General features: G+C 45.0%; 1 protein-coding gene across 5 annotated transcripts in view; it reads left to right on the top strand.

Annotated features, from left to right (window-relative positions):
- tfeb (transcription factor EB) overlaps window positions 1-26,703 on the top strand; it is a 33,885-nt gene extending 7,182 nt beyond the window's left edge. Inside the window, exons 2-11 of one of the 5 annotated variants that reach the window (XM_066703257.1) lie at window positions 2,382-2,535; window positions 4,675-4,770; window positions 11,089-11,365; window positions 16,228-16,482; window positions 17,811-17,906; window positions 20,592-20,712; window positions 21,220-21,276; window positions 21,946-22,021; window positions 22,127-22,319; window positions 22,483-26,703. In XM_066703257.1, coding sequence (XP_066559354.1) covers window positions 11,171-11,365; window positions 16,228-16,482; window positions 17,811-17,906; window positions 20,592-20,712; window positions 21,220-21,276; window positions 21,946-22,021; window positions 22,127-22,319; window positions 22,483-22,980 — 1,491 coding nt within the window. In that variant the 5' untranslated portion in view covers window positions 2,382-2,535; window positions 4,675-4,770; window positions 11,089-11,170 and the 3' untranslated portion in view covers window positions 22,981-26,703. Of the gene's footprint in view, window positions 1-2,381; window positions 2,536-4,674; window positions 4,771-7,059; window positions 7,421-11,088; window positions 11,366-16,227; window positions 16,483-17,810; window positions 17,907-20,591; window positions 20,713-21,219; window positions 21,277-21,945; window positions 22,022-22,126; window positions 22,320-22,482 lie in introns of those variants that run through there. The other 4 variants (XM_066703256.1, XM_066703260.1, XM_066703261.1 and 1 more) reach the window with 4 other exon arrangements.
- The last annotated feature ends 186 nt before the right edge of the window (window positions 26,704-26,889 follow it).

The raw sequence follows: 26,889 nt of genomic DNA on the forward strand, positions 1-26,889 counted from the left end.
AAACAAAAAGTTAAAAATGCTGTTCTTTCATTGGTTGATTGCTTTATATGTATTGTGGCGCTATACTATTCCCCCAGACAGCTGTTCTGGATTTTATGTTGTTGTTTTTTGGTCATATTAAGAATTAATCAAAATAGCTGTAGACTTATGTGTGGTTTACACTGTAAACATACTGTAAACTTTACAGTGTGCCTTCCTTTTCATCAGAACGTAATACAGCCCAAGTAAACCCCAACCACCACTGGGAAACATAAGGCTTATTCTCTAATCCAACCTCTATAGAGGGCCTGGCCTGTATCCTAATGTTTCCCAGCTAAAAATGGGCAGTGCGAGTCATTTCTTGTTCGCTGACTGGGTGCTTGAAACATTCAGCCCCTTGAATTCTGCCGTGGCGAGCCCACATGCCAGCTGGGTCAAAGGCTGGTGTTGTCATCATACTTTAAATAGCTCGAGAGCAGGGCCCTGGCTCCGCTCAAACGGGAGGGAATAATTCAGACAAGATGGCCTGGGTTCTGGTGCCCGTTTTGTGGTGCTTTGTGTCCGGACTTGAAGCTGCAGTTTCTCATCCGTTCACACCGACCCACCTTGAGGCCGCCCACTGTCACAATCCGAGTCGGAAGTGTCGCACGATGGGTAAAAAGCGGCCCTGCAAGTTTCATTCTAGTCCCATTCTATCCCTCGCCATTTTTATTATTATTTAAAAGCTGCGGTCACTGAAGCGTGTACACTGTTTTGAATCACACAGAGGGGGAAGTGAAGTGAGCAGAACCGCCCGGCACAGAAGGAGCCGTTGTCCTCCTGCCCCTCAGATTGTTTTGCATTTATCCTCCCAAGTACGAGAAGCCGAGAACAGACCACAGATTTCACTTCACTTTACCATCTAAATGATCAGATTCCTGCAGAAATGCAAAGCTGCTCAGGTTGAATTGCAGCTTGTTTTGTCCAGTGTAGTTATTATTTATATTTACAGAAAGGGTGGCACAGTTAGCTCACTGGGACCCCGGTTCGATTCCAGCCTTGGCTGTCTCCCGGTGTGGGGTTGCATGGTTTCCCCGTGTTGGCGTGGGTTCCTCCAGGCACTGCGGTTTCCTCCCACATGCCAAAGACCTGTTGCTTAAACACTGTATTTGTGCGTGTGTGTGATGCTCTCCAACCCATCTAGCCAGCCTGGTGAGTTAGGGCTAATGATGCCCTACGGGGAGGCCTGCAGTGGCTGATGGACGATGATTGGATGTGTGTGTGTGTATATATATATATATATATATTATTCTCCATTCCCTGCAGCACACCAGAATGAAACCAACACTCACCACAATTCCCATTCCCACACATTTACCTAAAGCAGTGCACCAGAGAACACATCTCAAACACCAAGTGAAACTGACTGAAGCCTTTTACTTTATATCCGTCATCAGAATTATGGAAGTATGGAAAGTACAAGTACAGGTATGCCACTTAATTAAACAGCCACAGAGACAGATGGGGAAATGTAACCATTTTTTCAATAAGCTGCTTTTCGGCGGGGAGGAAAGTAACTTCTCTTTTCCACGGCTGTGCTGTCTGCATGGCTAGATTGTCACCTCCAAACATCTACCTTTAGAAAACAGGAGAGTGCCTCTGAGGGGACAGACTTGCAAAAGAAACCTTTGAAAACCCACATGCCTGAGATACTCGTGTCACGTCTTCGGTGCAGCGATGTGATCTTCATTCCACCTCTACCTCTACCACAGCTGGGGAAAAAAAGTCTTTTAGGTTTCTTTCTGATCAATCACATGGTTGGCGTGAGTCAGCCATCGGGACACATGATTCAGGAAGATCTTTGAGGAAGAGCTCGCACACTTGTAGCAAACCTCCCTGGCACCGAGGGGTTTCTTGAGACGAAGTGACAGCCACAAACCCAAACGTGTCGGGTCAGCAGATGGCAAATGATGTGGCATATTTTGACGTGCTAGTCTTGCATGTCTCAAGTTCTAGCAAGATTTTAATATGGCACTAAGTATTTCATGTCTCTTTACTGTAAAATATATATTGTATTCGAACAAATGAGCAAAGTGATCTGGTACCAGCATTCACTTGGTGCACCTTGGCATAACCAAGAGTTAATTCCCACAGCCAGCAGTTACTGAATAGGCAACGAGTGTCCTATAAAGCAGTCGAACTCCAGCCTCCCGGGGCCTCCTCTGAAGACAACCCACATCGCTGCACGGACTCACAGAGACGAGGTTTTCATGGGGGCTCGAAACACTGAGGGCTCCTTGTTCCTCATAAAGTTAATGGCATTTGAGTTAATTTAGGAGAAGTGGAGGAGGAAGCATTCAAAGCAAGAAGTAAGACTGTAATTGGGAAGGTTCATGACTAAGGGTTTCCCTGTGACTTGACAGAGCCGTGGGTCACGAGCATGAGGCGGATCGACCCATAAGAGCGACAAGAGGGGACAGGAAAAGACACGGAGAGGAGACTAGCGCTGCCATTTCTTAAAGCGATGTGGGGATTACGCTCCTGATAGGGTGCACCTCAGTGAGGGAGTCGTGTACTGTAAGTCGCTGGTCTTTTTACTCGTTTGTCAGTGGATTTATTGTTGTAGCATTGCTGTCACTGATCATCTACTGCTCCGTTGGGTTTCGTGTGTTCTCATGTTGTGCGACGCTGCGTTCCAGCTCAGGATAGCAACCATGGCTCAGTGAAAAAATAGTTTGTATTGAACATGTTTATTATTTTGTGTTTCAAATAATCTGCTGGTAGTTTCTTGGTGAAGATTTCACATCACTTGCATCTTGCGACACTTTACTAGTTAATATAATTTAATATCCATTACTTAATTATTCTATTACCCCTTCAACTCTCTCTCTCTCTCTCTCTCTCTCTCTCTCTCTCTCTCTCTCTGTCTCTCTCTCTCTGTCCTTTTCCTCCAACCTCTCTTTCTATGTTGGTTTGTCCCTGTTTTCTTAAACACAGAAAACATTTTTAAAAACCATAAAGGATTCCTCTGAAAAGCAGCAAAAGCATGGCAAGCAGCCCAGGGGAAAATCTAAGAAAGGCCTGTCCTCGACATGAATGGACAATAACTTTTTATTCTCCTCCTTCGTCCTCTTAATCCGTATAGTTTATTTGCAGACGTTCATGAATCCCGAGCAACAACGGGCCAGGGAAAGAAACAAACTGGTTATGGGCCCGTTAGGAGCAGCGCACGCTTCGGCTATTTGAACCCCCCCCCCCCGGGTGTAATAGTCTGAGCAAGTCACATTTGAATCCACAAAGCTAAAGGGCTGTGTTTGTTATCTGCGGTGGCTGCATCTTTAGTACACCTGCCCTGCAGGCAGGAATCCAGTTCTATGGTTGTCTCCTTCAGTGTAAAACACCGGGTACAAAACTGATTGGGCAGATATGGTAGACCTGCTGATTCAGTTTGTGTAAGACGACACCTCACACCTCACCGAACGTCTGCTGAAGCCAACGGCACATTGAAGCGATTACTTTTATTTTAAGCAGAGATTGAACTTGGGGTTCACTCTCATGCAGAGGGAAATTAATGCACATAAATAAATATAGTTAATATGGATCATAAATGCACGGTTTAAAACACACAGGGTCACACAGGGAGCACATAGCAAATGTCTATTCCTGGACGCAACGAACTGCAGACGGCCGCTTTGCAGCAAGGTCGCTTTTATTTTTGTTTTGGCAGAAGGACTCTGCTTAGGCAACAACATCTGATTTAGATTTTGCAACCCAGAGAATCAACAAAGAGATACTGTGCTCCTTCCTAATTAGTTTTTCCTTTCTTAATGACTTATCACACGTGTTAAATCCTAATTGAGTAGTTGTATGTATTTATCCAGAAGAAAAGACAGTAGATCTTGGCTGCTTTTCCTTACCTCTCATGTAAATTGGACGCCAACTATCTTTTCCAGTATTTGCTTTTACAGAAAGGCTGCCACCTGTTTTTAGCAATGTGTTTGTGAGGAATACGGTGCATGTGGCAAGTTTGCGGTTCCCTCCGGTCCCCTCTCTCCCTCCCCCCCCCCTTCTCTCTCTCTCTATCACAGATTCTCAAATGGGGAACTTGTTATTTGATTGCAAGTTTGACTGTTGTGAAATGGCAACTCGTGGAAAAAAAAAAGAAAAAAAAAAGTTGTGCGCTGTTGTTATTGAAAAGATCTGATTTGTTTTTCCATTGTGTCACACTTTGTAAACATTTCTCTTTTGTTTATTGTTTGGGTGTGCGTTAAAATAGGTTACGGGTGGTGACATTTCTGACCATTCGCAAGAAGCATAATTACCTTTAAATGGCAGGAAAACTAAAAACAAAACAAAGTGGAAAAAATGTATATTGAGTATTGTACTTTTGCCCCAACGGATAAGAACAGTAACGGGATGGAATGGGAGACTCTTTTCTTAAGTACATAATTTCAGTGATCCCCTGCTGGGAAAATGGGAAATATAATTTCTAAAACCGTTGTAAGTTACTTCGGTGTTTGTTTTCTCATCTCCAGTCTTGACCAGAGAGCGATTGTGTGGTTCTTCATACCTGAGGTTAGCGTTCACCTGCGTTTCAGAAACTAGGAGTCCTAGGATCTTAAAGCTCATATCAGACGGTTCCCCTCGAGCCCTTGCCTCTTCCTTCACCTGGGGTATATCAATCGCCTGTTAACCATACATTTTCTCTTTCTCCAGGGCTCTTGTGATTCTGCATCGGAGCTCCCTCACAGAGATGTAGAGCGCAGCACGGGGAACGCATCCAGGACACTTTCAGCGGCTCAAGATAAAGAGGTGATTGTTTCGCTTATTGTATTTGCACAAAAAAAACACAGTACAGCCAGAGAATACCCCATTGAATGGGACGAGAGCCCAGCTGCCTCCTCTCCAGCTCGGACGCTGCATGGCAGCCTCTCTGGCCGAGCTTTTGGCTTTCGGACTTATGACATGAAATGCGTTGGTGCGCCGTACGGACCTTGGAAGGGGGGTCTTCTGTCCAGGCCAGTTTGCTTTTGTTCATGACCCGACACCGCGCTGTACGTTTAAGAGCCTGAGCTTCTCTCTCTTCGCAGTCCCCTGCCATTCAGGAGGAACTGCTGAGTAAGTGTTGTGTCTGCAGAAGTAATTAAACACACAAATGCCGGCGAGTACACGTGGCAAGCCTTGAGATAGAGTACACAAACGCAGGTGTCGAAAGGGAACCGGTTGTCCTCTTGAACAAGTGTGTGCAGGGAGACGCTGATGAGCAGGCGCTCCGCCTGGGGTGTATCGATCTACATCACTGCTAGTGTATAGACTTGAAAGATGGTCGTGTTCATCTCGTGATTCCTTCCACGCTGGGACACACAAGTGACATTTAGTAGGATTTATTGTGGTTTGGTTCCAGCAGGTTCCAGTCCCTGACTTTCCCCAGGCTCTCAGTTCATAGCAGTGTGTGTTAGGGTGTTGTTGTGCTATGGCCACACTATGGTACTTAATTGAAGGCTTTCAACCATTATGTGACCCATGAACTCTACACTGACTGTAGCTTCAGTTATAGGAATGGAAACTTCATCCCCTCCTCGCGGCTCCTCATGTGGAAATGCTGAGTGTTGTTACAGACAATGTCAAATACACGTCTCCGTAAACAGTATTTAGTCCGTCTTTTTATTTGTCTTTCAGGGGAGGGAATATTAATCCGGCATGTGTGTTTAAAGTGCGTTTCTTTTCTTTCCAATATCGCTTGTATGTCATCATTTAGAAAAACTATTTCTATCATGTGTTTATACACAATGTGCACAACTAGAGGTTTGAGTGAAAATTTTCCATTCATATTTCATCATCTCCCCGATACAATCCCCCTATCAGTTTTTTTTTCATCATTTATACACTAATCGGCTGACTGAGTTTTTGACATCAGTGTAACACGATGCGTGTCGCTTCAAAATCCTCAGGGTCAAATCATCAGTAGTTGCATTTGCAGCCAACAAAATCCTCAAGTTTAATAGCATTTGCTTCCTAAATATTTCTTCCCCCATGGATCTGATAGGAGGCTGATTACATTCAAACGTAGCCACAGTGTAGTCAGACACCAGGACTAGTGAATTACAGGCCTTCAGCGTTGAAGAAGAAGAAGGCAGTATGTTGCCCTACAGAGACCTCGATTTGTTTAGTAACAGGTGCCGGGAAAGGAGACGACACAGCTGTATGGTATGAGCTGCGATCTCTGCAGTGTTGTGTGGGCAGGTTACGCTTAGACTACATGCAAATTCACAGAGCGGTGCTGGTCTGAGAGTTTATTTCAAGTGTTCAGTATCCTGCAGGAGGCTATATTTATTGCTAGGCCAACCATGTCTCTGCCGGTAATAATCTCCACCCGGATTGGCTTCAGCGTGTGTGTGTGCGTGTGTATGTGTGTGTGTGTGTGTGTGTGTGTGCGTGTGCGCAACTCAGGGCCATTACATTGTGAAGACCCGAGATGTGTTTTCTGTGAGTAAAAGTATTCCTGTAAAAACAATGCTGTAATAGCCCACTGTCCACTTCTCTGTCTTCCATGGGGAGGTGTGGACACCGTGGATTCAAAACAGTCCGCTATCACCAGATTTGCCTCCATGTGGGTGTCTGCCATGAGGATTGACCGTAGAGGGGCCATGAGATCGTATTGAGCCGAAGGTGACACACCGGTTTCTCTCAAAGGATTTAACATTCCTCGCTCTCTAAAGCTTGCAGAGTTTAAAGGCTAAATATTTACACGTATTAGGCCATTATTCTAAGAGTGCCACGGAGAAAAACGGCAGAGAGTTTGAGCTTTGAAGAAATGACCCTCTAAGAGTCTCAAACAATAACGAAAAGAAACTTAAAAGGAGAACTTGCAACTTGCAGCAGGTTTTTCAGACACTACATTGGGTTGAGAAATGCATTGCCTTTCAATCTAATGCTTTTAAGGAAATGCTATTGTTTTGTTTGTTTTTGACGAAGCTCAGAGAACGTGGGCACTTCCACCAGGCTGGGCGGAGGGCATTGAAGAACAGTGCAGCCCGGTTGCAAAACCAGAATATCTTTGGCGCGGTGACGGCATTAGCGTGAGGCAACTTGCATCTCTGTGATTTAGCTTCTTCCTTAACGAGCACTGAGAGTTATTATAAGTTGTAGCTATGCATGAAAAAGAGGAACAAGGACAGTTTTAGAGATCTGCTTTATTTGGTTAATTGCAAATGTATGAGCAGACGGCGAGAGCAATTCACACGAGGAGGTACTTCTCACCTCGGCGGGAGAGGTGCGCTCGGCTCTCCGGAGCACCGCAGTCGCAGAGAGCAGGTAACCCCAGGTGTCACATGGGCCAGAGAAACTGCTCTGTTCTTGCACCGTGTGGCTGCTGGCTGCCCCTGCGAGTCGTTGCAATGGACGCACAGGAATGTCAGGAGTGAGATCGGACTGCGATAAGGTTGCGCCAAGTTTGGAACAGGTACGAATTCAGGAGAGGTGAACTGTTCATCTCTGCCTACGGTTTCAGATAAGATCACATCGAATAGATTGGGTTGGATGTGCTTTACATTCATAAACATTGATGTATATGAGAATACATGATTAAAAAACAGCAGCAGTATGATACAGCTGCAATAAAACATTGTAGAAATGATGTATTTGGATCGTTATGTTTGTGTTTATACTTTGTTTTCTAGTCTAGAAAGTCCTGGATGTAAACTGAGGGGTTTTCACTCAGGCTTAAAGGCCTGTGTTTTTGTGTCGCTTGTGTTGTGTGCTATTACTTTCTTGAAACTAATCCGATTAGGTGTATTTTAAAATGCTGGTATAATCTTATTAATATACATACACACATACACACACACACACACACCCTTGAAAGAAACACACACTCGCAGGCCTGGGGCTGTCTGGATTTCAAGATACTATGTGGGAGAAAAAGGGGAACAGAAATTGAAACGGTTATTTTAAACAGAGGGCTGGGCTACCTTAGTGCAAGTCAGGTCAACATCACATCCCCTCGCTCCAGCCCAAACTGGGGGCCTCGTGATTCCCAGACTCATTCAGCTTGACGTCCCGAGATGCTACAGAGAGACACGTCGGACAGTTTGCTTGATTCGTCTTAAATTTAATAGATCTATGAACTTCGTTAGGCTCAAGTACCTGCACTGAAAACTAATTATTAACCTATTTTTAAGTAGGCTCAGTAATTATTTATTTATTTTGTGTCCCCAGGTACATACAGAATGTTAATTTATTAACTTTCTTCGCTGCAGGCAGTGTTGAGTTTCGAAGACGGTAATTTTGTCAGAAAGCAATTCATTAGGAGGGCCACAAGTGTGCCTTGAAATAAATTGTGCGTTTGAGGCGGCTGAAACGTAAGAGTGATTGTTTTCACTGAACACCACCTGCGGGAGACTCGAATAACTTGCAGTCTCCTGTTTTCACTGTATTTTACTCTAATGGAGGCAGATTCTGGCTGGATAGCTTTGCAACAAACATTATATCCCCACATAAGCCATATAAGTGAGTGTCTATAAGACCATTGATAAGTTGCATGGTAATAACCTTCTGAATTTTGACTTACTGTTCCAGATTACCCACAATCCATTCTCTGTGATCCTAGATTTAGCTGCATTAGCCCACGCTGTAAGAGAAGGAGTTATTCCAAACGTAGCTGTCAGGAGCTATAATAAGACACAGCCATCCCCGCATTAGGACGCAGTATCGGCCCTAATAATGCACACTCTGTGGAGGCGGACGTTAATGGTTTTATTGTATCTTACTATGTTAACCCCTCCCACGCCAAAATCGTAGCTCATCAAACAACACGCATTCTTGGGGGTGGATTTTTCCCCATCTTCTTTCATCTTTAGTCGCTGTGACATCATAGGGCGCACACAATGGCAGCTCTGTGTCTTTTATTTATGTTTTAATAGATGCAGATCGTGTTTCCTCGTTACAAAACACTGCTATCGAAGAGTTAGGAGCAGTCAGTTGTCCTCTGTGAAGATTTCTCAAGACACAACAAAAAGGATGATTAGATTTGTGTTTTGTTTAAGATACAGTGCTGGACGGGTTGATTTCTTTGGGTGTAAGTGTCACGTGGAATAAAAGAGTCAGACTTTACTCACACACTGACAGAAATGACACATGAGTTGCCTCTCCTCCTACACAAGACTTTGAGGCCCAGAGGTTCAACACAGAGATCTTCCACGGGCTTTATCGGGGTTTATAAATAAACGTTTTCTGCATTCCAGGATATTTACTGTAAGTGGTGTTGCTGGCACAGACCCAGGCCTGCCCATGCTCGGCTCTAGAGGCACTGAAACACGGGCAGGAGTGACACACCACACACAAAATAGATACACACAGCTAAACTGTAAACATGGGTCGAGAGGTTTCATTTTACGACGAAGCTGGGCTGGTCTGAGGGCCCAGAAACACGTTCCCTCTCAGGTTTTAACGGTATCTATGTTTGAAATGTTGTCCTTATTGCATGTAAGTGGCATGTTTAGTGCTCTACCCAGATAACGTGACGTTTATTTGAATAACATTTCCAATGTTGTCACCACGTTGCTGCAACGTTGTGTGGGCCCCAACCCACCAACAACCTTGCTGCAATGTTGTGAGAACGTTGTGTGTTAGTTGGGTACCTTCTCAATCTTTCTTAAAATAAGACCACTAATGTGGCACTGGAGTAAAGGGCGTCCGTAGTGGGGAAAAATTTGAGGGAATGTCAGAGTTTCAGTCAGGAGAGATTAAATGCGCCACAACATTCAGTTATTTACCTTGCTGACGTTTTTAAATTAACACCGGTACCTTGTGATTAAGTGGTTATCATGCAATGCTTTGTCTGTGTCTACCTGGTGGGGCGGCTGAAAAGATGCGCGCAGTCTGATCTGTGCCCTTTCGCTTCAGTGACGTTTGATTGGCTAATTAAAGTGGCCCAACTCCACGGATTATCTGATCTCAGATATATAAATAGACTAATAAAATCTGAAAAATTCCCAGGCCACAATAACCAGAACCTCTTGTTCCTCTTCCGTTAAATTCATCTATTATTATGAAGATGAGAGAAGGAGGAGGAGGACGGTTATCATTCTCCCGATGATCCCGATGTGATAATCAACTCCAGGCCGTCCATTATACGGCGGCACTGCAGATGTGCACATCTGTGTGCCGCCCCCCCGTCTCCTCGGCAGCTCCTCTGTTGAAATGGAGACAAATTTTTGACCGGGTTCCAGTGACACAGCTGAAACGGTCCGTGAATGAGCCGCATCACAAAGGTCCCTGTGTGTTTGGACTGGGTTTAAAACATACATTGTGGCCTAAGGGCAGCTTCAGTGGCATTTCAATAGGAGCTTGTTTTCTTATTGTACCTCCGAACAATAACCATTTCCACCAGCCCCTGGGCGACCCATGCTGTAAATTTTTTGTGTAAATCTGGGGCTTTTTTCTTTCTTTAAAGGAGGTCTGTCCTTTTTGTGTGTTTGGTTTCTACAGCTGTCAAAACAAACGAGCAGAGATTTCTTTTTTACAGGTATTCGCCAATACACTGAGATCATGTCTGATTGTTATTGTTACTTTTGTTTACTATTATTACCACTGCATCTACCATTACTAGTGACATTGATGTATTAATGATTGTCAGCTGGGTTTTGAATAATCGAGAGTGTGCAGCTGGGGGGAAATCCCCGTGCGGGACTCTCCTGCCTGGCCAGGGGTGCAGGGGGGATGTCCCACAGCGCGGCCGGTCTCTTGTGACCGAGCTCGAGAGTCACAACACAAACACCCTCGTGACAATCACAAGGCCAGCGCCGTCGCGACATGGTTCGACGACGATGACAGAGATGGTATTGATCACTGCGATTGAGGTTCTGTGATATTACGGGACAGTTTTAATCTATTCACACAAAAGCACCTGTTTTTCTTCATGTGTCGATGAGTAAATACAGCTCAGCCACAATCAGGAAATCAGTTGTCTATTGCTTAATGGGATCTTACTGTATTTACTGCCAACCTTTATTGACATGGCGCTGCCCCGGTGCCCGTGGGGACTGTGGGCAACAAAACCTGTTCCATTCAAGGGTTGCTTCTCTCGGTCCTCTCTCTTAACATCCCGTCCTTTGTCTTCCTGTCTTCCAGTGACCGCCCCGCGCCCCGTGTCCCCGGACTCCCTCCCCGGCCCCCCAGGACCCCCGTATCCACCCCCCACCCGCCCGGCGCCATGGCGTCCCGGATCGGCCTACGCCTGCAGCTCATGCGTGACCAGTTGCAGCAAGAGGAGCAGCGGGAGCGGGAACAGCAGCAGGCGGCTGCCCTGCACTACATGCAGCAGCGCATGCCTGTGCCGGCCACGCCCGCCATCAACGCCCCAGCGCACTTTCCCACGCCCATGCAGGTGCCTGTGGAGGTGCTCAAGGTGAGTGTCGGTGTGGGACACAGCGTCGTATGGCATTGTTCAGAGCGAATGTGGTTTCTACACCTCTGATGTTGTTTATACACTCTCACACACACACAAGAATTGGTATTGATTTAATTTTGAATCACTCATCCACTCCCTTCAGTTCAATCAATTCAATTCAAATAAAAAAGGGGAAATTTGGTTGGCAGGCAGGAATTAAAACATTCAATAACCTTGACAACAGCAACAAAGCATCCAACAACACCAATACTTAGAAGGCATCGAATCACTGCCTTCATTTTCCTCTAAAAGCAAATTCTTTAGATTCTGTTTGGATTTGTTTTTCTGTCCTAATTCCCAGGTTTGGAGAGAGCAGTCCTTTTCAATCGCGCAGTTATCCACACGCTTACTAAAGGCGCAGTTTGACGAGGCCCATGCTAAAGTCACTGCTGGGCAGATACCTGCTCAGAAGTGATGATTAAAACAGATCTATAAAACCTTTTCAATAGTATCTGTTCTGTGAAAGCCCGGTGTGGAAGGAGATCTCGTTGGCCTGTAGGATTTAAATGGTACGACTGCGCGTCACCGGTGTCTGGCAGGGAGGCCGGGGCAGTCGGGGGTCTGGGTAGCCCACCCTGGAGGCAGCAGCAGCCCGGCTCAGCCCCTCGGTGTCCAGCGATCGGACTGGTTTAAGGGTGGATAATCCTTCACGTGCTGCCGCAGATTGGCCCCTCTCTGCAGATTCGGGGGGGGGGCTGGGGCAGCGAGGTGGTCTGGGCAGGGTTAGCTCAGAGCCGGGCTTAGCGCAGCACCAGTTGCCTTTGTTGGGTGGAAGCAGACTCGTTGGATTGCGCTACGAAGCAGATAAAATGAGGTGGACCAGCAAGCAGGTAAGGGAAGGGGGATTATTTGTTTATTTGGTTTATGTTTAGAGCGAACTCGATACACTTCCATGTAGAAGTCTTCAGCAAAATACGAAGCATGAAATGTATGATGCAAAGCCTGATGATATCGTCCTCCTAATGCTGTTTGTACCATCGTGACTAACTCTGTCGGGGGATGTTGCGAAGTTTCAGGCCTGCCTGGGCTTTCTCTTGATTTCTATCTGGGAGTAATAAACACTTGGATTGCGGTAATTTTTTTAGACATTTTCACAAAACAAAATGCATCGTGGCAGCTTAAGTGCTGGATCCACTACATTTTGGACCTTAATGCTTTTCCAGCTGCCATTGACCTGCTGTCACTCAAAACCTTTTTAATATCAGTGGTCTACTGTAAATTGTGGTGGAAATGTATCGATTTATTTTAGACTAACTAGTTAACTTCTGGTTTCGAACGGCTCTATCTGGGGTTAATTATGAGAGGCCCACATCGGTGGTAACGCAAAGTAACCGCAGCGCCCTATTTATTCGTACGCCGTTTCTCCCAAGATGTTTATCCGGATCGAGCCTGAATTCAGTCGGCCCACAGAAGACATGACTGACTTTCCTTTGCTAATCCAGAGCCTTGTTGTTAGTGGGATGTGACAGCTCAGCGTGATAATAACAGCGCATCCCTGGGGAGCACATCACAGCGCCGCGGCTCCTTGTTACTTTAGACTCAAGTGAGATACTTTGAAAATGAAATAAAACGTTCACATTTTATTTGTTAAAAAAAAAACTAACTTTATTTTACATTCTTTGAGGGGGTTTGAGGAGGATTTCAACGGAAGTAAAAGCAGGGAAGTTCTTGTATTTAATAATAATAATAATACCAGAAAAAAAACTCCCTTGTGTGTGTCTTTGAAGTGAAAGAATGAGGGCAAACTCCCCCTAGCCTTTCACCCAGCATGCGGTGCCTCCAGGATTTCACCGAAATCTCAGAGGGGCTCAGAGCCTTCAGCGCTCAGATTAAAACTTCAGCATTACATAACTGTCTGGGTCTGTGCCTCGAACGCAGCCGGGGGGGCTTCTCTGTGTGGTCCCGTCATCCAAGTCACTTCCTGTAACCGAGTCCTGTGTTTGTGTGTGTGTGTGCCTTTTCCAACTCCCTATCGACTCGCTTATTGACTTGTCAGGTGTGCCGGGGGCTGTTGCCTCTGCAGAAAAGCGTGCGAGAAAAAAAAAGAAAGAAAGGGAAACAAATCAATACGTCTGCATCCAAAAATACCCACCTAGGTAACGTTGGCAAGGAACACAGACAGGGAAGTTTGGATCGAACAGCTTATCTTGGGAGTGGGGGGACAAAAAAAAAGTTTAGAACTTGTCTTTTCATACAAACACACACAATTAAATATATATATATATATATATATATATATATATATATATATATATATATATATATACATACATATATACAATGAGGGAAAAAAGTATTTGATCCCCTGCTGATTTTGTACGTTTGCCCACTGACAAAGAAATGATCGGTCTATAATTTTAATGGTAGGTGTATTTTAACAGTGAGAGACAGAATAACAACAAAAAAATCCAGAAAAACGCATTTCAAAAAAGTTATACATTGATTTGCATGTTAATGAGGGAAATAAGTATTTGACCCCTTCGACTTAGTACTTGGTGGCAAAACCCTTGTTGGCAATCACAGAGGTCAGACGTTTCTTGTAGTTGGCCACCAGGTTTGCACACATCTCAGGAGGGATTTTGTCCCACTCCTCTTTGCAGATCCTCTCCAAGTCATTAAGGTTTCGAGGCTGACGTTTGGCAGCTCGAACCTTCAGCTCCCTCCACAGATTTTCTATGGGATTAAGGTCTGGAGACTGGCTAGGCCACTCCAGGACCTTAATGTGCTTCTTCTTGAGCCACTCCTTTGTTGCCTTGGCTGTGTGTTTTGGGTCATTGTCATGCTGGAATACCCATCCACAACCCATTTTCAATGCCCTGGCTGAGGGAAGGAGGTTCTCACCCAAGATTTGACGGTACATGGCCCCGTCCATCGTCCCTTTGATGCGGTGCAGTTGTCCTGTCCCCTTAGCAGAAAAACACCCCCAAAGCATAATGTTTCCACCTCCATGTTTGACGGTGGGGATGGTGTTCTTGGGGTCATTCCTCCTCCTCCAAACACGGCGACTTGAGTTGATGCCAAAGAGCTCAATTTTGGTCTCATCTGACCACAACACTTTCACCCAGTTCTCCTCTGAATCATTCAGATGTTCATTGGCAAACTTCAGACGGGCCTGTACATGTGCTTTCTTGAGCAGGTGGACCTTGCGGGCACTGCAGGATTTCAGTCCTTCACGGTGTAGTGTTCCCAATTGTTTTCTTGGTGACTATGGTCCCAACTGCCTTAACAAGATTCCTCACCGTTCTCATGATCATTGAAACTCCACGAGGTGAGATCTTGCATGGAGCCCCAGACCGAGGGAAACTGACAGTATTTTGTGTTTCTTCCTTTTGCGAATAATCGCACCAACTGTTGTCACCTTCTCACCAAGCTGCTTGGCGATGGTCTTGTAGCCCATTCCAGCCTTGTGTAGGTCTACAATCTTGTCCCTGACATCCTTGGACAGCTCTTTGGTATTGGCCATGGTGGAGAGTTTGGAATCTGATTGATTGATTGCTTCTGTGGACAGGTGTCTTTTATACAGGTAATGAGCTGAGATTAGGAGAGTCCCTTTAAGAGAGTGCTCCTAATCTCAGCTCGTTACCTGTATAAAAGACACCTGGGAGCCAGAAATCTTGCTGATTGATAGGGGATCAAATACTTACTTCCCTCATTAACATGCAAATCAATTTGTAACTTTTTTTAAATGCGTTTTTCTGGATTTTGTTGTTGTTATTCTGTCTCACTGTTAAAATACACCTACCATTAAAATTATAGACTGATCATTTCTTTGTCAGTGGGCAAACGTACAAAATCAGCAGGGGATCAAATACTTTTTTCCCTCACTCTCTCTCTCTCTCTCTCTCTCTCTCTCTATATATATATATATATACACACACACACACACACACACACACACACACATTAAAAAATAACTCCTAATTTCTAAGTTGTTAAAGTTAAACCTTGGAGTTCTTTTTCAATGACCCGATATACACACATACATATAAATTAATATAGATATATTTAATATACATATAACTTTATTATATATAATTATATTATATATAATAAAATATATATTATATGGGTCATTCTACAAACACTTATATTCTTCAAAAAATGCCTCCCCGGCATGATTTCACAACTTTAATCTAAAAAAAAACAAAACATTTTTTTCCAATAATGAAGTTAAATGTGTCCTTTTCTTCTTTAAATCTATATTTCAAGACCGGCGCATACATAATTTTGAAAATAAAAATGTTTGTTGTGTTCCTAGTCTTCTGTCCACCCTGCTACTTTTCTGAAAATCCCCTATTTCACAATCACATGACTCTTGGTAAGTGACATCATCTTCCCATTTGCAATATGAATATAATACTTATAAATGTTATATATAAATTATTAAAATATAAATATGTATATATACATACATATATATAGTAGTAAATAATTAGTTCTCTTATGGGTGGCAGTTCAGAGACGGCGTCACTCGGGAACAGGGATTGTGTGGCATCTTTTAAAAGGGAACACGTCCCCATCGTTGCTCAACAAGCTTAAGCTGTTTCCTTAAATTATCAAAATAATTATAAACACTAAATTATTTCACAAGACAGCTGATGGAGACTAACTTCCTGTTTCCTCAGACAGAGCCTCGCTGTGCCCATCAGAGGTCCGGTCACACAGATTCCCACTGCATTGCTGTGACGCTCACACTAAGGGCCGCAGCAGCGCGTGGCATCCACTAAAATCAGCTCTGGGGTCTCGGCCCGGCCCCGTGGTCCAGCAACTGCCCCCCCGACTACACTGACGCTGTTCTTGTTGTGTTCCCCCCCACACAGGTGCAGACCCACCTGGAGAACCCCACCAAGTACCACATCCAGCAGTCGCAGCGGCAGCAGGTGAAGCAGTACCTGTCCACCACCTTTGCCACCAAGCAGGCCGTGCACGCCGTGACGGGGGTGCAGCCCTCGCCCCCGCCCCCCGGGCCCTCACCCTGCATGCGGACCGAGCAGCTCATCAACCACTCGGCAGGCAACAGCGCTCCCAACAGCCCCATGGCCCTGCTGAACATCGGCTCCAGCCACGAGAAGGAGGTGTGTCCGTCTGAGCTCAACAGCCCCGCGCTGAGCGTACAAGAACGTGAAATAAAACGTACTTCATCATTTGGCCGGTGAATTTATAATGATAAGGCGCCAACACTGGAAGAAATCTGTTTACAATCAAGCCTTTAGATGAACTAATATGAGAAGAGAGAGGGTGTTTGGGGAGGGGGACACATAACATCACGATCCAGGGCCCCCAATGTCTCTTAAAGGAACGAGGGCCCCAAATGTCTGATTAAAGAACCAGGCCCCCAAATGTCTGTTAAAGGAACCAGGGCCCCAAATCTCCCTTAAAGGAACCAGAGCCCCAAATCTCCCGGTTATCTCGGGCTTATACTGACACTTCACTGCTCTTACCACCTTAAAATACAATTTCTCTTCTGTCACATGGACCTTCCTAATAATTGAATGTTGTTCCCCCCCGACACACACACAAATATTTTGGAATCAAATGATCACAGCATTCGACACACTCTCAATCAACTTCTTGATCAGACACTCAGCAGGTCACCTCCAGTAGTAAAAGTTATATCTGCCCTCTGGTATTTGCAGTTTAATGACAATAAAGGATACCTCTTCAGAGAGGATTGTCCGCTTCTGTCTCCATCAGCTACTTCCTGTACAGACGGAGGTTGTTATATCTCTGGTAATCATCTGTTCTGCAGGTTTGATTATTCCCATGTTTGTCGCATTGCCTGATGCTTTTTACGTTGTCCCTGTCCATGCAGGAGGACTCAGCCAAAGATATCAAAAGCCCAAACTTTCTAAAGGTCAAGGTGTTTGTGTAATTGCGATTGCTGGTTAACTACACAATTACTGCAGCCGTGGTGTAATTACACTTTAAACAGCTGTAGTGCACTCAAGCTGCACTGGGAGTCCGTTCACACTACAGTCCCACACAGACTTTGGTCCCTGCAGGATTCATTTACTGCCCTGACTTTGTGTAACTGCGGCCATCACTGATTTGGCTGAACAATAAGCAAGAGGTTCTTCTGCTGACACAGGAGTTTTTTAGTGGAAGCAGAACTTCAATTTAAGTGCAATTCACATTTAATATTAAACTTGAAAAAAACGAAACTTTCCAGCATTCAGATAAGTGCCAAGTATGCATAGCAAGTATCTATCATATCTTTCACCGGGTTTGTATCAGCCTGGCTTGTATCAGCCTGGCTTCTGAGCCCTTCACACACAGAATCAGTAGCACAGCCCCGGCGCTGGTGCGAGACATTCTTGCATGTGTTTGTCTGCTCTGCAGCACGCGTGGGCTCGGGCCCTCCGTCGCATAGCAACCTTGTGAATGTGCCTCTTCTCTCCTGCAGATGGACGAAGTCATCGATGACATCATCAGTCTGGAGTCCAGCTACAATGATGACATACAGGCCTATGTTGACCCCGTGGTTCAAATGTCAAACACAGTGAGTGTCAGTTAGGATTCGGCCTCTGTTACGTTTGTTTGCTGTACGTTGGCGTCACACTCTATAGACGACTCCAAATACGGTCGCGGTTTAGCGTAACCCATCTTTTTTTAGATCAAGTTTCTTCGCAATGTGTTGCTCCAGCTATTTATCTCAAGTTCACAGTGTGGGACTTTCAAAGTTCCTCTGTAATCCTCCCCCGTATGACTCTACAATTAGGCAACAATAGACTCCTTCTCCGAAATACATTTCTGAATAGCCATTTTGTTAATGATAGGGTCATGTCCAGAAATAATGTACAAGGTAACGTTTGCCTACGAACACTGGCTGTGTTACTGTGCAAACCACACAAAATGCATACAACTTAACCCTGAAAGTGTTACTGGTGTACAGAATGTATTAACCACTCGACTGTATTAACCACTCGAACTAACAGCAATAGGGAGATGCTGAAACGGGCTCAGAACTTGTGCAAAAAGCCCTTTGAGAAAAGCTCAGCACTTTGCTCTTGAAAATTAACAATTAAACCACTTCCAGTTAGAGTTAAACTTGTTTACAAGACACTTTTGAGAGACAATTGACTACAGGGGAAAACAGGCTGAAAGTCCAATGAGGGGAAAGTTCATTCTCTGTTGTTAAGCAAAACAGAAGAAGTGCACAGGTTTAGGCTTGCCTGGGTTAGTCTGTCGTGGGATAGCGGTCGGTGGAGGCAGAGCCGGCAGTTTGCTTTCAGCAGCATGAAGGAAAAAGGCAAAGCGTACGCGATCGTGGAGGTCATCGACGGGCAGAAGATACAGCTGGTGAGTGAACAGTGAGACTGCCTTCTAGATAGCGAGAGACACAATAAAAGCACTGAATCTGTCTACGAATAGACAGAGACTCACAATAGATTAGTGCTCGGCTTCTGGTGACAAGGGAATTGTGTGAATTAAAAAAAACGATTTGTGGAAAACTGCATCAAGAGGGGAGTTATGGATTGAGGATAGTTTTGGCTGCAGGCAGAGGTGTGAGTGCATCAGTTGGGTCCTTAAAAGTGTAATCCATTTCTGCTGGTTCAGTCAGACTGTGCGGTGTTTGAGTTTGATTTTGGGAGAAACAGAGACATGCACAACGCTCCTGCTTTGAGCTTGTGAGTGGATCTCATCTGAACAGCAGGCAGATGTTTGTCTGTGTGCAACATTTAAGAACCACTGTAATCAGTCCCATTATTGACATATTTTAGTGTTCATTAGCCGAGTGCACGCGATCATCCTCTGATACTGCAGAGCTGATGTTGGTTTTACCAGTTTCAGTGATAGAACAGCTTTTTGATTATATTCCACCGTCAAGAAAAAAAAAAAAAAAAAAAATGACAAAACCTGAAGTGACTGCACTGGATACTTGAATATATAACCATGTTTTCCCTGTGTGTACTGACATAGAGCTTGAAACTATACAGGAAAATCTTTTACAAGAGAAACATCTGCAAATGTCATGCTTTCTAATCATAAGAATGAAGTCAAGGGACAATACAATATAACACAGCTTTTCATAGCAAGGAAATCTATCCCAGCGTGGATTAAAACCCTTTAACCGCTGCTCAGTGAGTCTCGAGATTTGAGTTGAGTAAACTGCAACACCCCATAACCAATTAGACATTTGATACAGGGTGCTGCTGTTGGTCTTTAAAAATATCTATCTGTGCCACAGGCTTTGTTTTTCACATGTAAACTAAGCAATGCGAGGATGCTTTACTAAAACACAAACAAAGGGCCCTCCTGTCACAGAGCATGCATGGGGTCAAGCGGTCACACAGTCACACAGAGACTATTTTTAAAAATCAAAAGGGTTTCTTCCACTGCACTGACAATCCCCCACTGTTGGACTGCAAATTACCCCTCAGACTGGTAAACACATGTTGCAGCAAATGAGAGGCTATTGTGCAGGTTGGTGTATCATCATCATTACCCTGCGTGATTGCCCCCTTCCACTTGGAGAGTGAACGTTACTAATTATCGTGAAAAAAGAAAAATGCTGCAGAGATACGCGTCTTTAATAACTGGATTTAGCCCTTAGGTTCCCAGCTCAGACTTTGGCGTGGGAAAGTTAAGAGTGCCTTGTTTGGATTCGTCTACAGAGATCAAATAGCTCTCTGCATCTATAGCTGTAAGGACAGAGCAACATCCAGAAAGAGATACATGCCTAATATATTTCAGCAAACACAACTGTGCACAGAAGGACTGTCCTCTCTGTCTTTCGCTAGATAGCTTTATCGTCCCCAACCTCTGTCATATCTGTAAAGTCTGAGCATTATGGCATTTAATTCTCAAGAATGCAGGGCACACAAAGACAGTAAAGCAATAAAAGGGAGATAGATAGACAAATTCCTGATAGTCAATAATTACTTTCACAAGTAGCGTAACACTTTGCTTTTGTGTTACACATTAATCTGCGTTTTATCAGATCTTATCTGAGGTTTGTGTCTCCCCATGATAGGTTTCAGATCATACTGGAGATACGCTTGTAGGATTACAGCCGAGAGGAATAGTTGTACAGAAGTGGCTGAGAGAAATCATAATTTGGGCACAAAAAAAAAAACGTACATTAGAAGGGAAATATGTCACAAAACAGCAATTATTAAATTATATATCCATTATTGAATACATACACTCACTTTCCCATATTGTATTTTATTTCCCCCTGCAGCTGCCCCTGTCCAGCAGCCATTTAGATGTGTACGCCGCCCCTGGGGGCATCGCTGGCCCCACCATCGCCATGACCAGCAACTCCTGCCCCGCCAACCTTGCCATCAAAAGGGAAATGTCGGGTAAGCACAATCACTGCTGCAGGCACAGAGCCCTGCCACAACACGCAACTGACACGGCCAGGACACGGGGGACTGACACGTCCATGACACGGGGGACTGACACGGCCACGACACGGGGGACTGACACGGCCAGGACACGGGGGACTGACACGTCCACGCCACGGGGAACTGACACGGCCAGGACACGGGGGACTGGCACGGACATGGGGCTGATGGCTTCAACACCAATGTAGAGAACAATGCCATTAAGTCTCACACTGAACAAAACAGTGTAAATCTGCATTCTCTGCGTTTCGCAAATTAGAAGAGCTCTGAGGTGGTGATGGGCAGAATGACACCATCACCTCCTGCAGGGTTCCCAGCCCTGGAGAAGTCACATATTTGAGCGTGCCTGTATGACAGCCAGACTGATGCCCTGTTGAGATCTACGGATCGACAGGAAACCGCCTCCAATCGAGCGAGGCGGTGTGAAAGAACCTCTAACTGACTGAGCTTGTTTTTGTTAAGATGCAGAAGCCCGTGCTCTGGCAAAGGAGAGGCAGAAGAAGGACAATCACAACCTGAGTGAGTACCCCTTTACGATACCCCCCGGTGTAAAGTTCGGCTATTGAGAGAGAAGAGAGTGTCATTTACCCCCACCCCCCCCTTTAAATACCTAACCGGCAATATACAGCCCTAGAGTGTTCAGTTAACCAGTACAATTCTGCAAGAGCTGCAAAAATAAAAGATTACCTGCGACAATATTGGGATGGCAAAGGGGAAGACATAAAACAGTGATTGGCAGAGATTCAGGATTTGTCTGACACCTGGAGGAACGCCAGGCATTGGGGGGTGGCATTGTTAAATATATATATTTTATAAATGTTTACCCTCGCAGATGTGCTTAACTATCCTGCAATTATGGTGTAAAACATGCTGGATTGTACTAAACATCGCACGCTGCAATTACACGTACCACTCTCAGGATAAACAGTGTGCCGAGGCCCATTGTAACACACACAGACTGCACAATAGTGTAATCTTCCCATCTGACTAGAAGCAGTGCTACCCAGATGACTTTGTGTTTCAACAATCGGTGCCAATAGAGAGAGAGATCAATGCAGCTGGAAAAGAATAATTTAATAAATAAATGTGGATGCATTCAGTTTGTCAGCACCTAAATAGTTTTCTCTCCTCCCTCCCCCCAACCCTTCTTTTGTCGTCCATTCCCTGGCTTTCCCTCGCATGGCTCAGTCGAGAGAAGACGGAGGTTCAACATCAATGACCGAATCAAAGAGCTGGGCACGATGATCCCCAAGACTAACGATCTGTAAGTCTGCCACGAATGAGTTGTCCTTGGGTTGTGTTTTTCTGGTCTGTATTTGATGGAAAGCTGCTTTTTGACCACCATATTTCCTTATTTGGATCGATTTAGCCGACTCTATTCATACAATGAAATCGTTGGTACGTTGAACCCTAGGGACGTTCGCTGGAACAAGGGAACCATCCTCAAGGCGTCCGTGGAGTACATCAAGAAAATGCAGAAAGATGTGCAGAGATCGCGGGAGGTGGAGAACAACTTCAAGAGGATGGAGATGGCCAACAAGCAGCTGTGGCTTCGGATTCAGGTAAGAGACGGCTGTGGCAACGCCCTCGTTTTTAGCATTATTGCGCTGTGTGGTGGCCTCCTTCTCGCAAGACCTCTGCTTCAGAAGCTCCAGCTTGGTTTGGTTTCCATGTGTCGAAGATCTGAAAGCGTTGCCTGATGTCCCTCCGAACATCTCTCCCCAGGAGCTGGAGATGCAAGCCCGGATGCACGGCCTTCCCAGCAACTCCCCCTCCGGGATGGGCCATGCGGAGCTGCTCAACTCCCTGGTGAAGCAGGAGACCAGCCCCGAGGAGAAGCCCTGCGTGGACGGCCTGCCCCCTCCCCAGCACCAACAGCACCCACCCCAGCAGCACCAGCAGCACACGCCTCAGCAACACCCGATGGAGAACCACCAGCCAGGGCCGCTGCAGTACCCATCAGTGGGCAGCTCCCAGCACTTTGACTTTGCGCAGACACTGGACTTGTGCGACAGCGCAGTGGGCTACCCGGACACCCTGTCCCAGCTCACCGACCTGTCCTTCACCTCCCCGGAGGGCAACAAGAAGGATCTGGGCTTCATGCTCATGGATGAGGCGCTGTCCCCGCTGGGGGGCGACCCGCTGCTGTCCGCCATGTCCCCCGAGGAGTCCGTGGACAGCAGCCGCCGCAGCAGCTTCAGCATGGAGGACGACATCCTGTGACACTCCCCCACGCCGTGCCCCACGCACACCCCTGCGAACCGCCAACCCCCTCTCCGCCGTAGCACTGACTGCACTCGTTTGTTTTTGTTTTTACTTTTTACGTGCCCGTGTGTGCTTTTGAGTGTCCTCTGTAGGGAAACCGCACATGCACACACACACACACACACACGCACACACTCGTACACACACAGCCAAAGCAGTACAGACACAGCGTCACTGCCCGCCAACCTCCGCAGTAGCAGACCCACTTTCTTTAACGCCTCATCCGTTGTTATCGCGCCTCGAAAACAGCGATTGATTTTACTGTTCCCACAGAAGTCGCTCCTTCCTGTGCGCCCCCGTGACCGCCTCCCAGTCAGGCAGTCGGGCGCGAATGAATGTAAGGCTTCAAAACTGAATTGAGGGAAATATACATTTACGTTTTTAGTTTTAATTTTTTTTTTACAACTGGCAGCTTTTTGTGTTTGTGATCCGATAAGAGCAGGGAAGTCGTCCCGAGTCGTCCCACTGAAGTGATGGCCGCTCGAAGGCCCCTGTTCACGAGGTAGCTAGAGAGTCTCTCTCAGACCGACAGTATTGCCCCACTACTCGAGCTCACGTATTAGGTGGGTAATTCTCAGGACTTCATTCCAGAGAAAAGGGGTCTTCAAACACCCATCTAACTCCACATGTATTGATCCACGGTCAATACAATTAATTTATTACTGTGGTTAAATGCCACACTTAAAAAGGTGTGATCTTTATAAGGCCCTGAGGACTAAACCCCCGAAAATTACCAGGAGGCACAACACCTCTCAAAAGGGATTGATCTCGGTAGGACTGGTCTGAAACAGGGCCTTCAGTGACGTCAGATTTTTATCAGGTTGGTCTGGGTGCTGAGATACTTCTTGTGCTGAATGATTTTAGCATCAGCAGGATGCGAAGCTATGCCAATTTAACATAGTGGCCAGTTTTTTAACTTATATGCCTAGAAATACATATTTGGACTGTTTTGAATAGCATTTATGTTTTTGTTTTTTTCTCCCAAAGCACTGGAAATGTAATTTTGTGTTAAAAAATTTAAAAGAAAAAAAAAAAAAGAAAAGAAAAAAGTTTAAAAAAAAACAAAAAAAACCTGCGGGCTTGTGTACACTGTTGAACCTCCGGATTATATTTGACTTGCGTTTTTATTTTTGTTTTTTATTTTATTCCTCAAGTGACCTTTTTTTGTATTTGGAAATATTTAACCAATAACCCAATCCTGTTCACTCAGGACTGATGACCTCGTCCCAGAAACAGAGTCATGTATTTGTAATTTTTACAGTGATTGTTTTGTTTTTGTTTTTTTAAACATATAGGTCTTTTAAATCCAAAAAGAAATCCCAGATGAATGGTAATTCTTCGATTATATTCTGCTATAAATGAGCTTTGTGAATGTGATTTTTTTGTTAGCCAACGTTGATAGTTTTGCAGGTTTTGTTTCAGTTCCCACAATGCACCTCGTACCGGTACAGCAACGGAGTCAGGGCTAGTTATAGCGCAATAAAATAAAAACACAAACATATTCCTCCACTGACAGATTTGCCCCATGCTGGTAGAAACTATAGCAGCATTAAATCACTCTGTTGAAGAAATAAATTCACAAAAAGCCCGTCAGCCAGTTAAAAATCACCTTCAGCAGCAGAGTGGACTTTTGTCTATTACTACACAATCTTGCCTATCCTTGTCAGATCCCCCCCCACCCGCGCTGACATGTTTTCTTGTTTTTATTCAGCTTTCAATTGGACAGCTTCCTTTTTACCCCAGTGTTACAGCAATGCCTTCATCCACGTATGATTCCGTTCACATCAAATCCTCGACCGGGTGTTGAGAAGCAGTCTGACTTTGATCCTGCTGTACACAACCGTTCTGTCTTCGGGTTGTCTCTGCGTTGTTGTTGTAGTTCTTTTGGACAGAATAATCCCAGGAATGACAGGCTTGATGTCGAGCGCTCAGCCCGTGTCCCACCTGGACTGTATCGGTTGTTTAATCTGCAATTAATCTCAGTCCGGTGATACAGATTGCTTTTGTACGTTTATTTTGTACACCCTGCGTTTTGAAAGCTCAGAGGTTGTCTTTGCCTCCGGATGCAGTTGGGTCCTTCGCTCGGCAGGTTCTCCAGGTAGTGGACTGTTTTTCGCGGTGAAAACCTTAATTGCCGATGAGAAATAAAGCTGAGTCTTTGATCGTTGGTCTGGATTACCAGCACTGCGACCTCGTGATCCCGGCTCATACCGTCAGAACCTCATACTAGGAGAACATACTCAAAACCTGCCAATTAAAATATGGCATTGCTTTGTCTTTCCCTCCATCTTGCCGTGTTTATGCCAACTGACCCAATTGTTCACTCTTTCGAGGACACACTTATTTGCATTTCCCTCTGAATCACGTTTGTTAGTTTATAATGGGAATTAATACAAAATAAATGCAGAGTAAAACTGAAAAACGAATCCATGAAAGGATATCTCAGGTACTTGCCTGGAGCAGCAGTGAGGGGAAGCGGCCAGCCAGGCTCTATGCAAGTTGTAGTGACACTGCTGATCCACAGGGGGGCAATATCAATTAAGCAATTATGGAAAGTGACTTTATTTTGTTCTGTATCAATGTATATATGAATTCCCCTGCCTTTCTTCAGCTCGCGGCCTTGGTGTGTTCCTGTGCGAGTTGTGCTGTATTTTAATCCTGTGTTTGTTGTTTTTTGAGCCCAATGTGACAGCTCTTACTAGCCCTGGTTCATGTCATGTCTGCCTTCTTTACACCTGCCCTCCTCAGCTCTATAGGACAGCTGACATTAAACGCTCTATTGCCTGTGGCGAAAGAAAATGTATTTTAAATCCACTGTCTACTGATTGATTTCTCGTATCTGCTGTGTTCACTGCGGTACCCAGACCCCTCAATTCAAACTGTGAAAGAACGACACAAAACTGATCACAACCGCCTCACACGGCCGACACATACACACAACTCTGAGCGAGTCACTCCTGCAATATCCGATCACACATCACAGTCACTAACAGCCTAAATTCATACTGGACGGCCCACTGTTTTAAAGTGTTGCCATGTCAATAATAATGCGTGATTCTAAGCCCAGAATCCTTAGCAGCTGCCAGCTGATGACAGCCTCTCTGCAGTAGTGATTTAGGGAACAACAATCCATTGGATAGACCTAGAGTGTGGCGGGGGTTAACTTCTCAGATCACACAAACCCCCACACGGGTGCTGCAGGACGGTCAGCTGGCTCTCAGGGCAACACGTGCATAGACAAAGTGCAGAATGAGATAAAATCATGTTAAAGCACACCTGGCAAAAGCAAGGATTGTGATTGGCCGATGTAGGTTTGCAGTGGATGAAAATGACTTTTTGGACATTCCTAATTGATGGGGCGAAAAAAAGATCTTGTGCGCAAGAGAGTCGAAATGAAAGCAAATTTGGGTATTTGACTAAAATGAAAAAGACAGTGGACTAAATACACCAAATTCTTAGTGTAACGCTGACTTTACAAACCAAACATGAATCAGTTCGAACACAGCAGATAAAATGCTTGGAAAATGAATTGTCTTGTAAAAAAAAAAAAAAAAAAAAAAAAATTTGTATTTATGTAGTGTCTGGTATTTATTTTTTAATTTATATGAAATATATTTTCTTTCTGGCAGAAAAATTCAGCTGTAACTTTCAATAAATGGTGCCATATTTCCACAAACAACATTTTCTTGGACCTCGATTCACCTTTCTTGCCTCAGACTTTTCCTGTGTCGTGAATTCAACAGCCACGGAAAACATCAGTTTATTCCCTAAACACACACTGTGGCAAACGCACGGTACATTGTCAATATTCATCTAGCCGTTACCTGTGGTTGTTGGCAGTTACACGGCCTATAATATCTCACACAT

Source organism: Amia ocellicauda, chromosome 5 (genome assembly GCF_036373705.1).
Source record: "Amia ocellicauda isolate fAmiCal2 chromosome 5, fAmiCal2.hap1, whole genome shotgun sequence".
In the NCBI taxonomy this organism is placed as follows: Eukaryota; Metazoa; Chordata; class Actinopteri; order Amiiformes; family Amiidae; genus Amia; species Amia ocellicauda.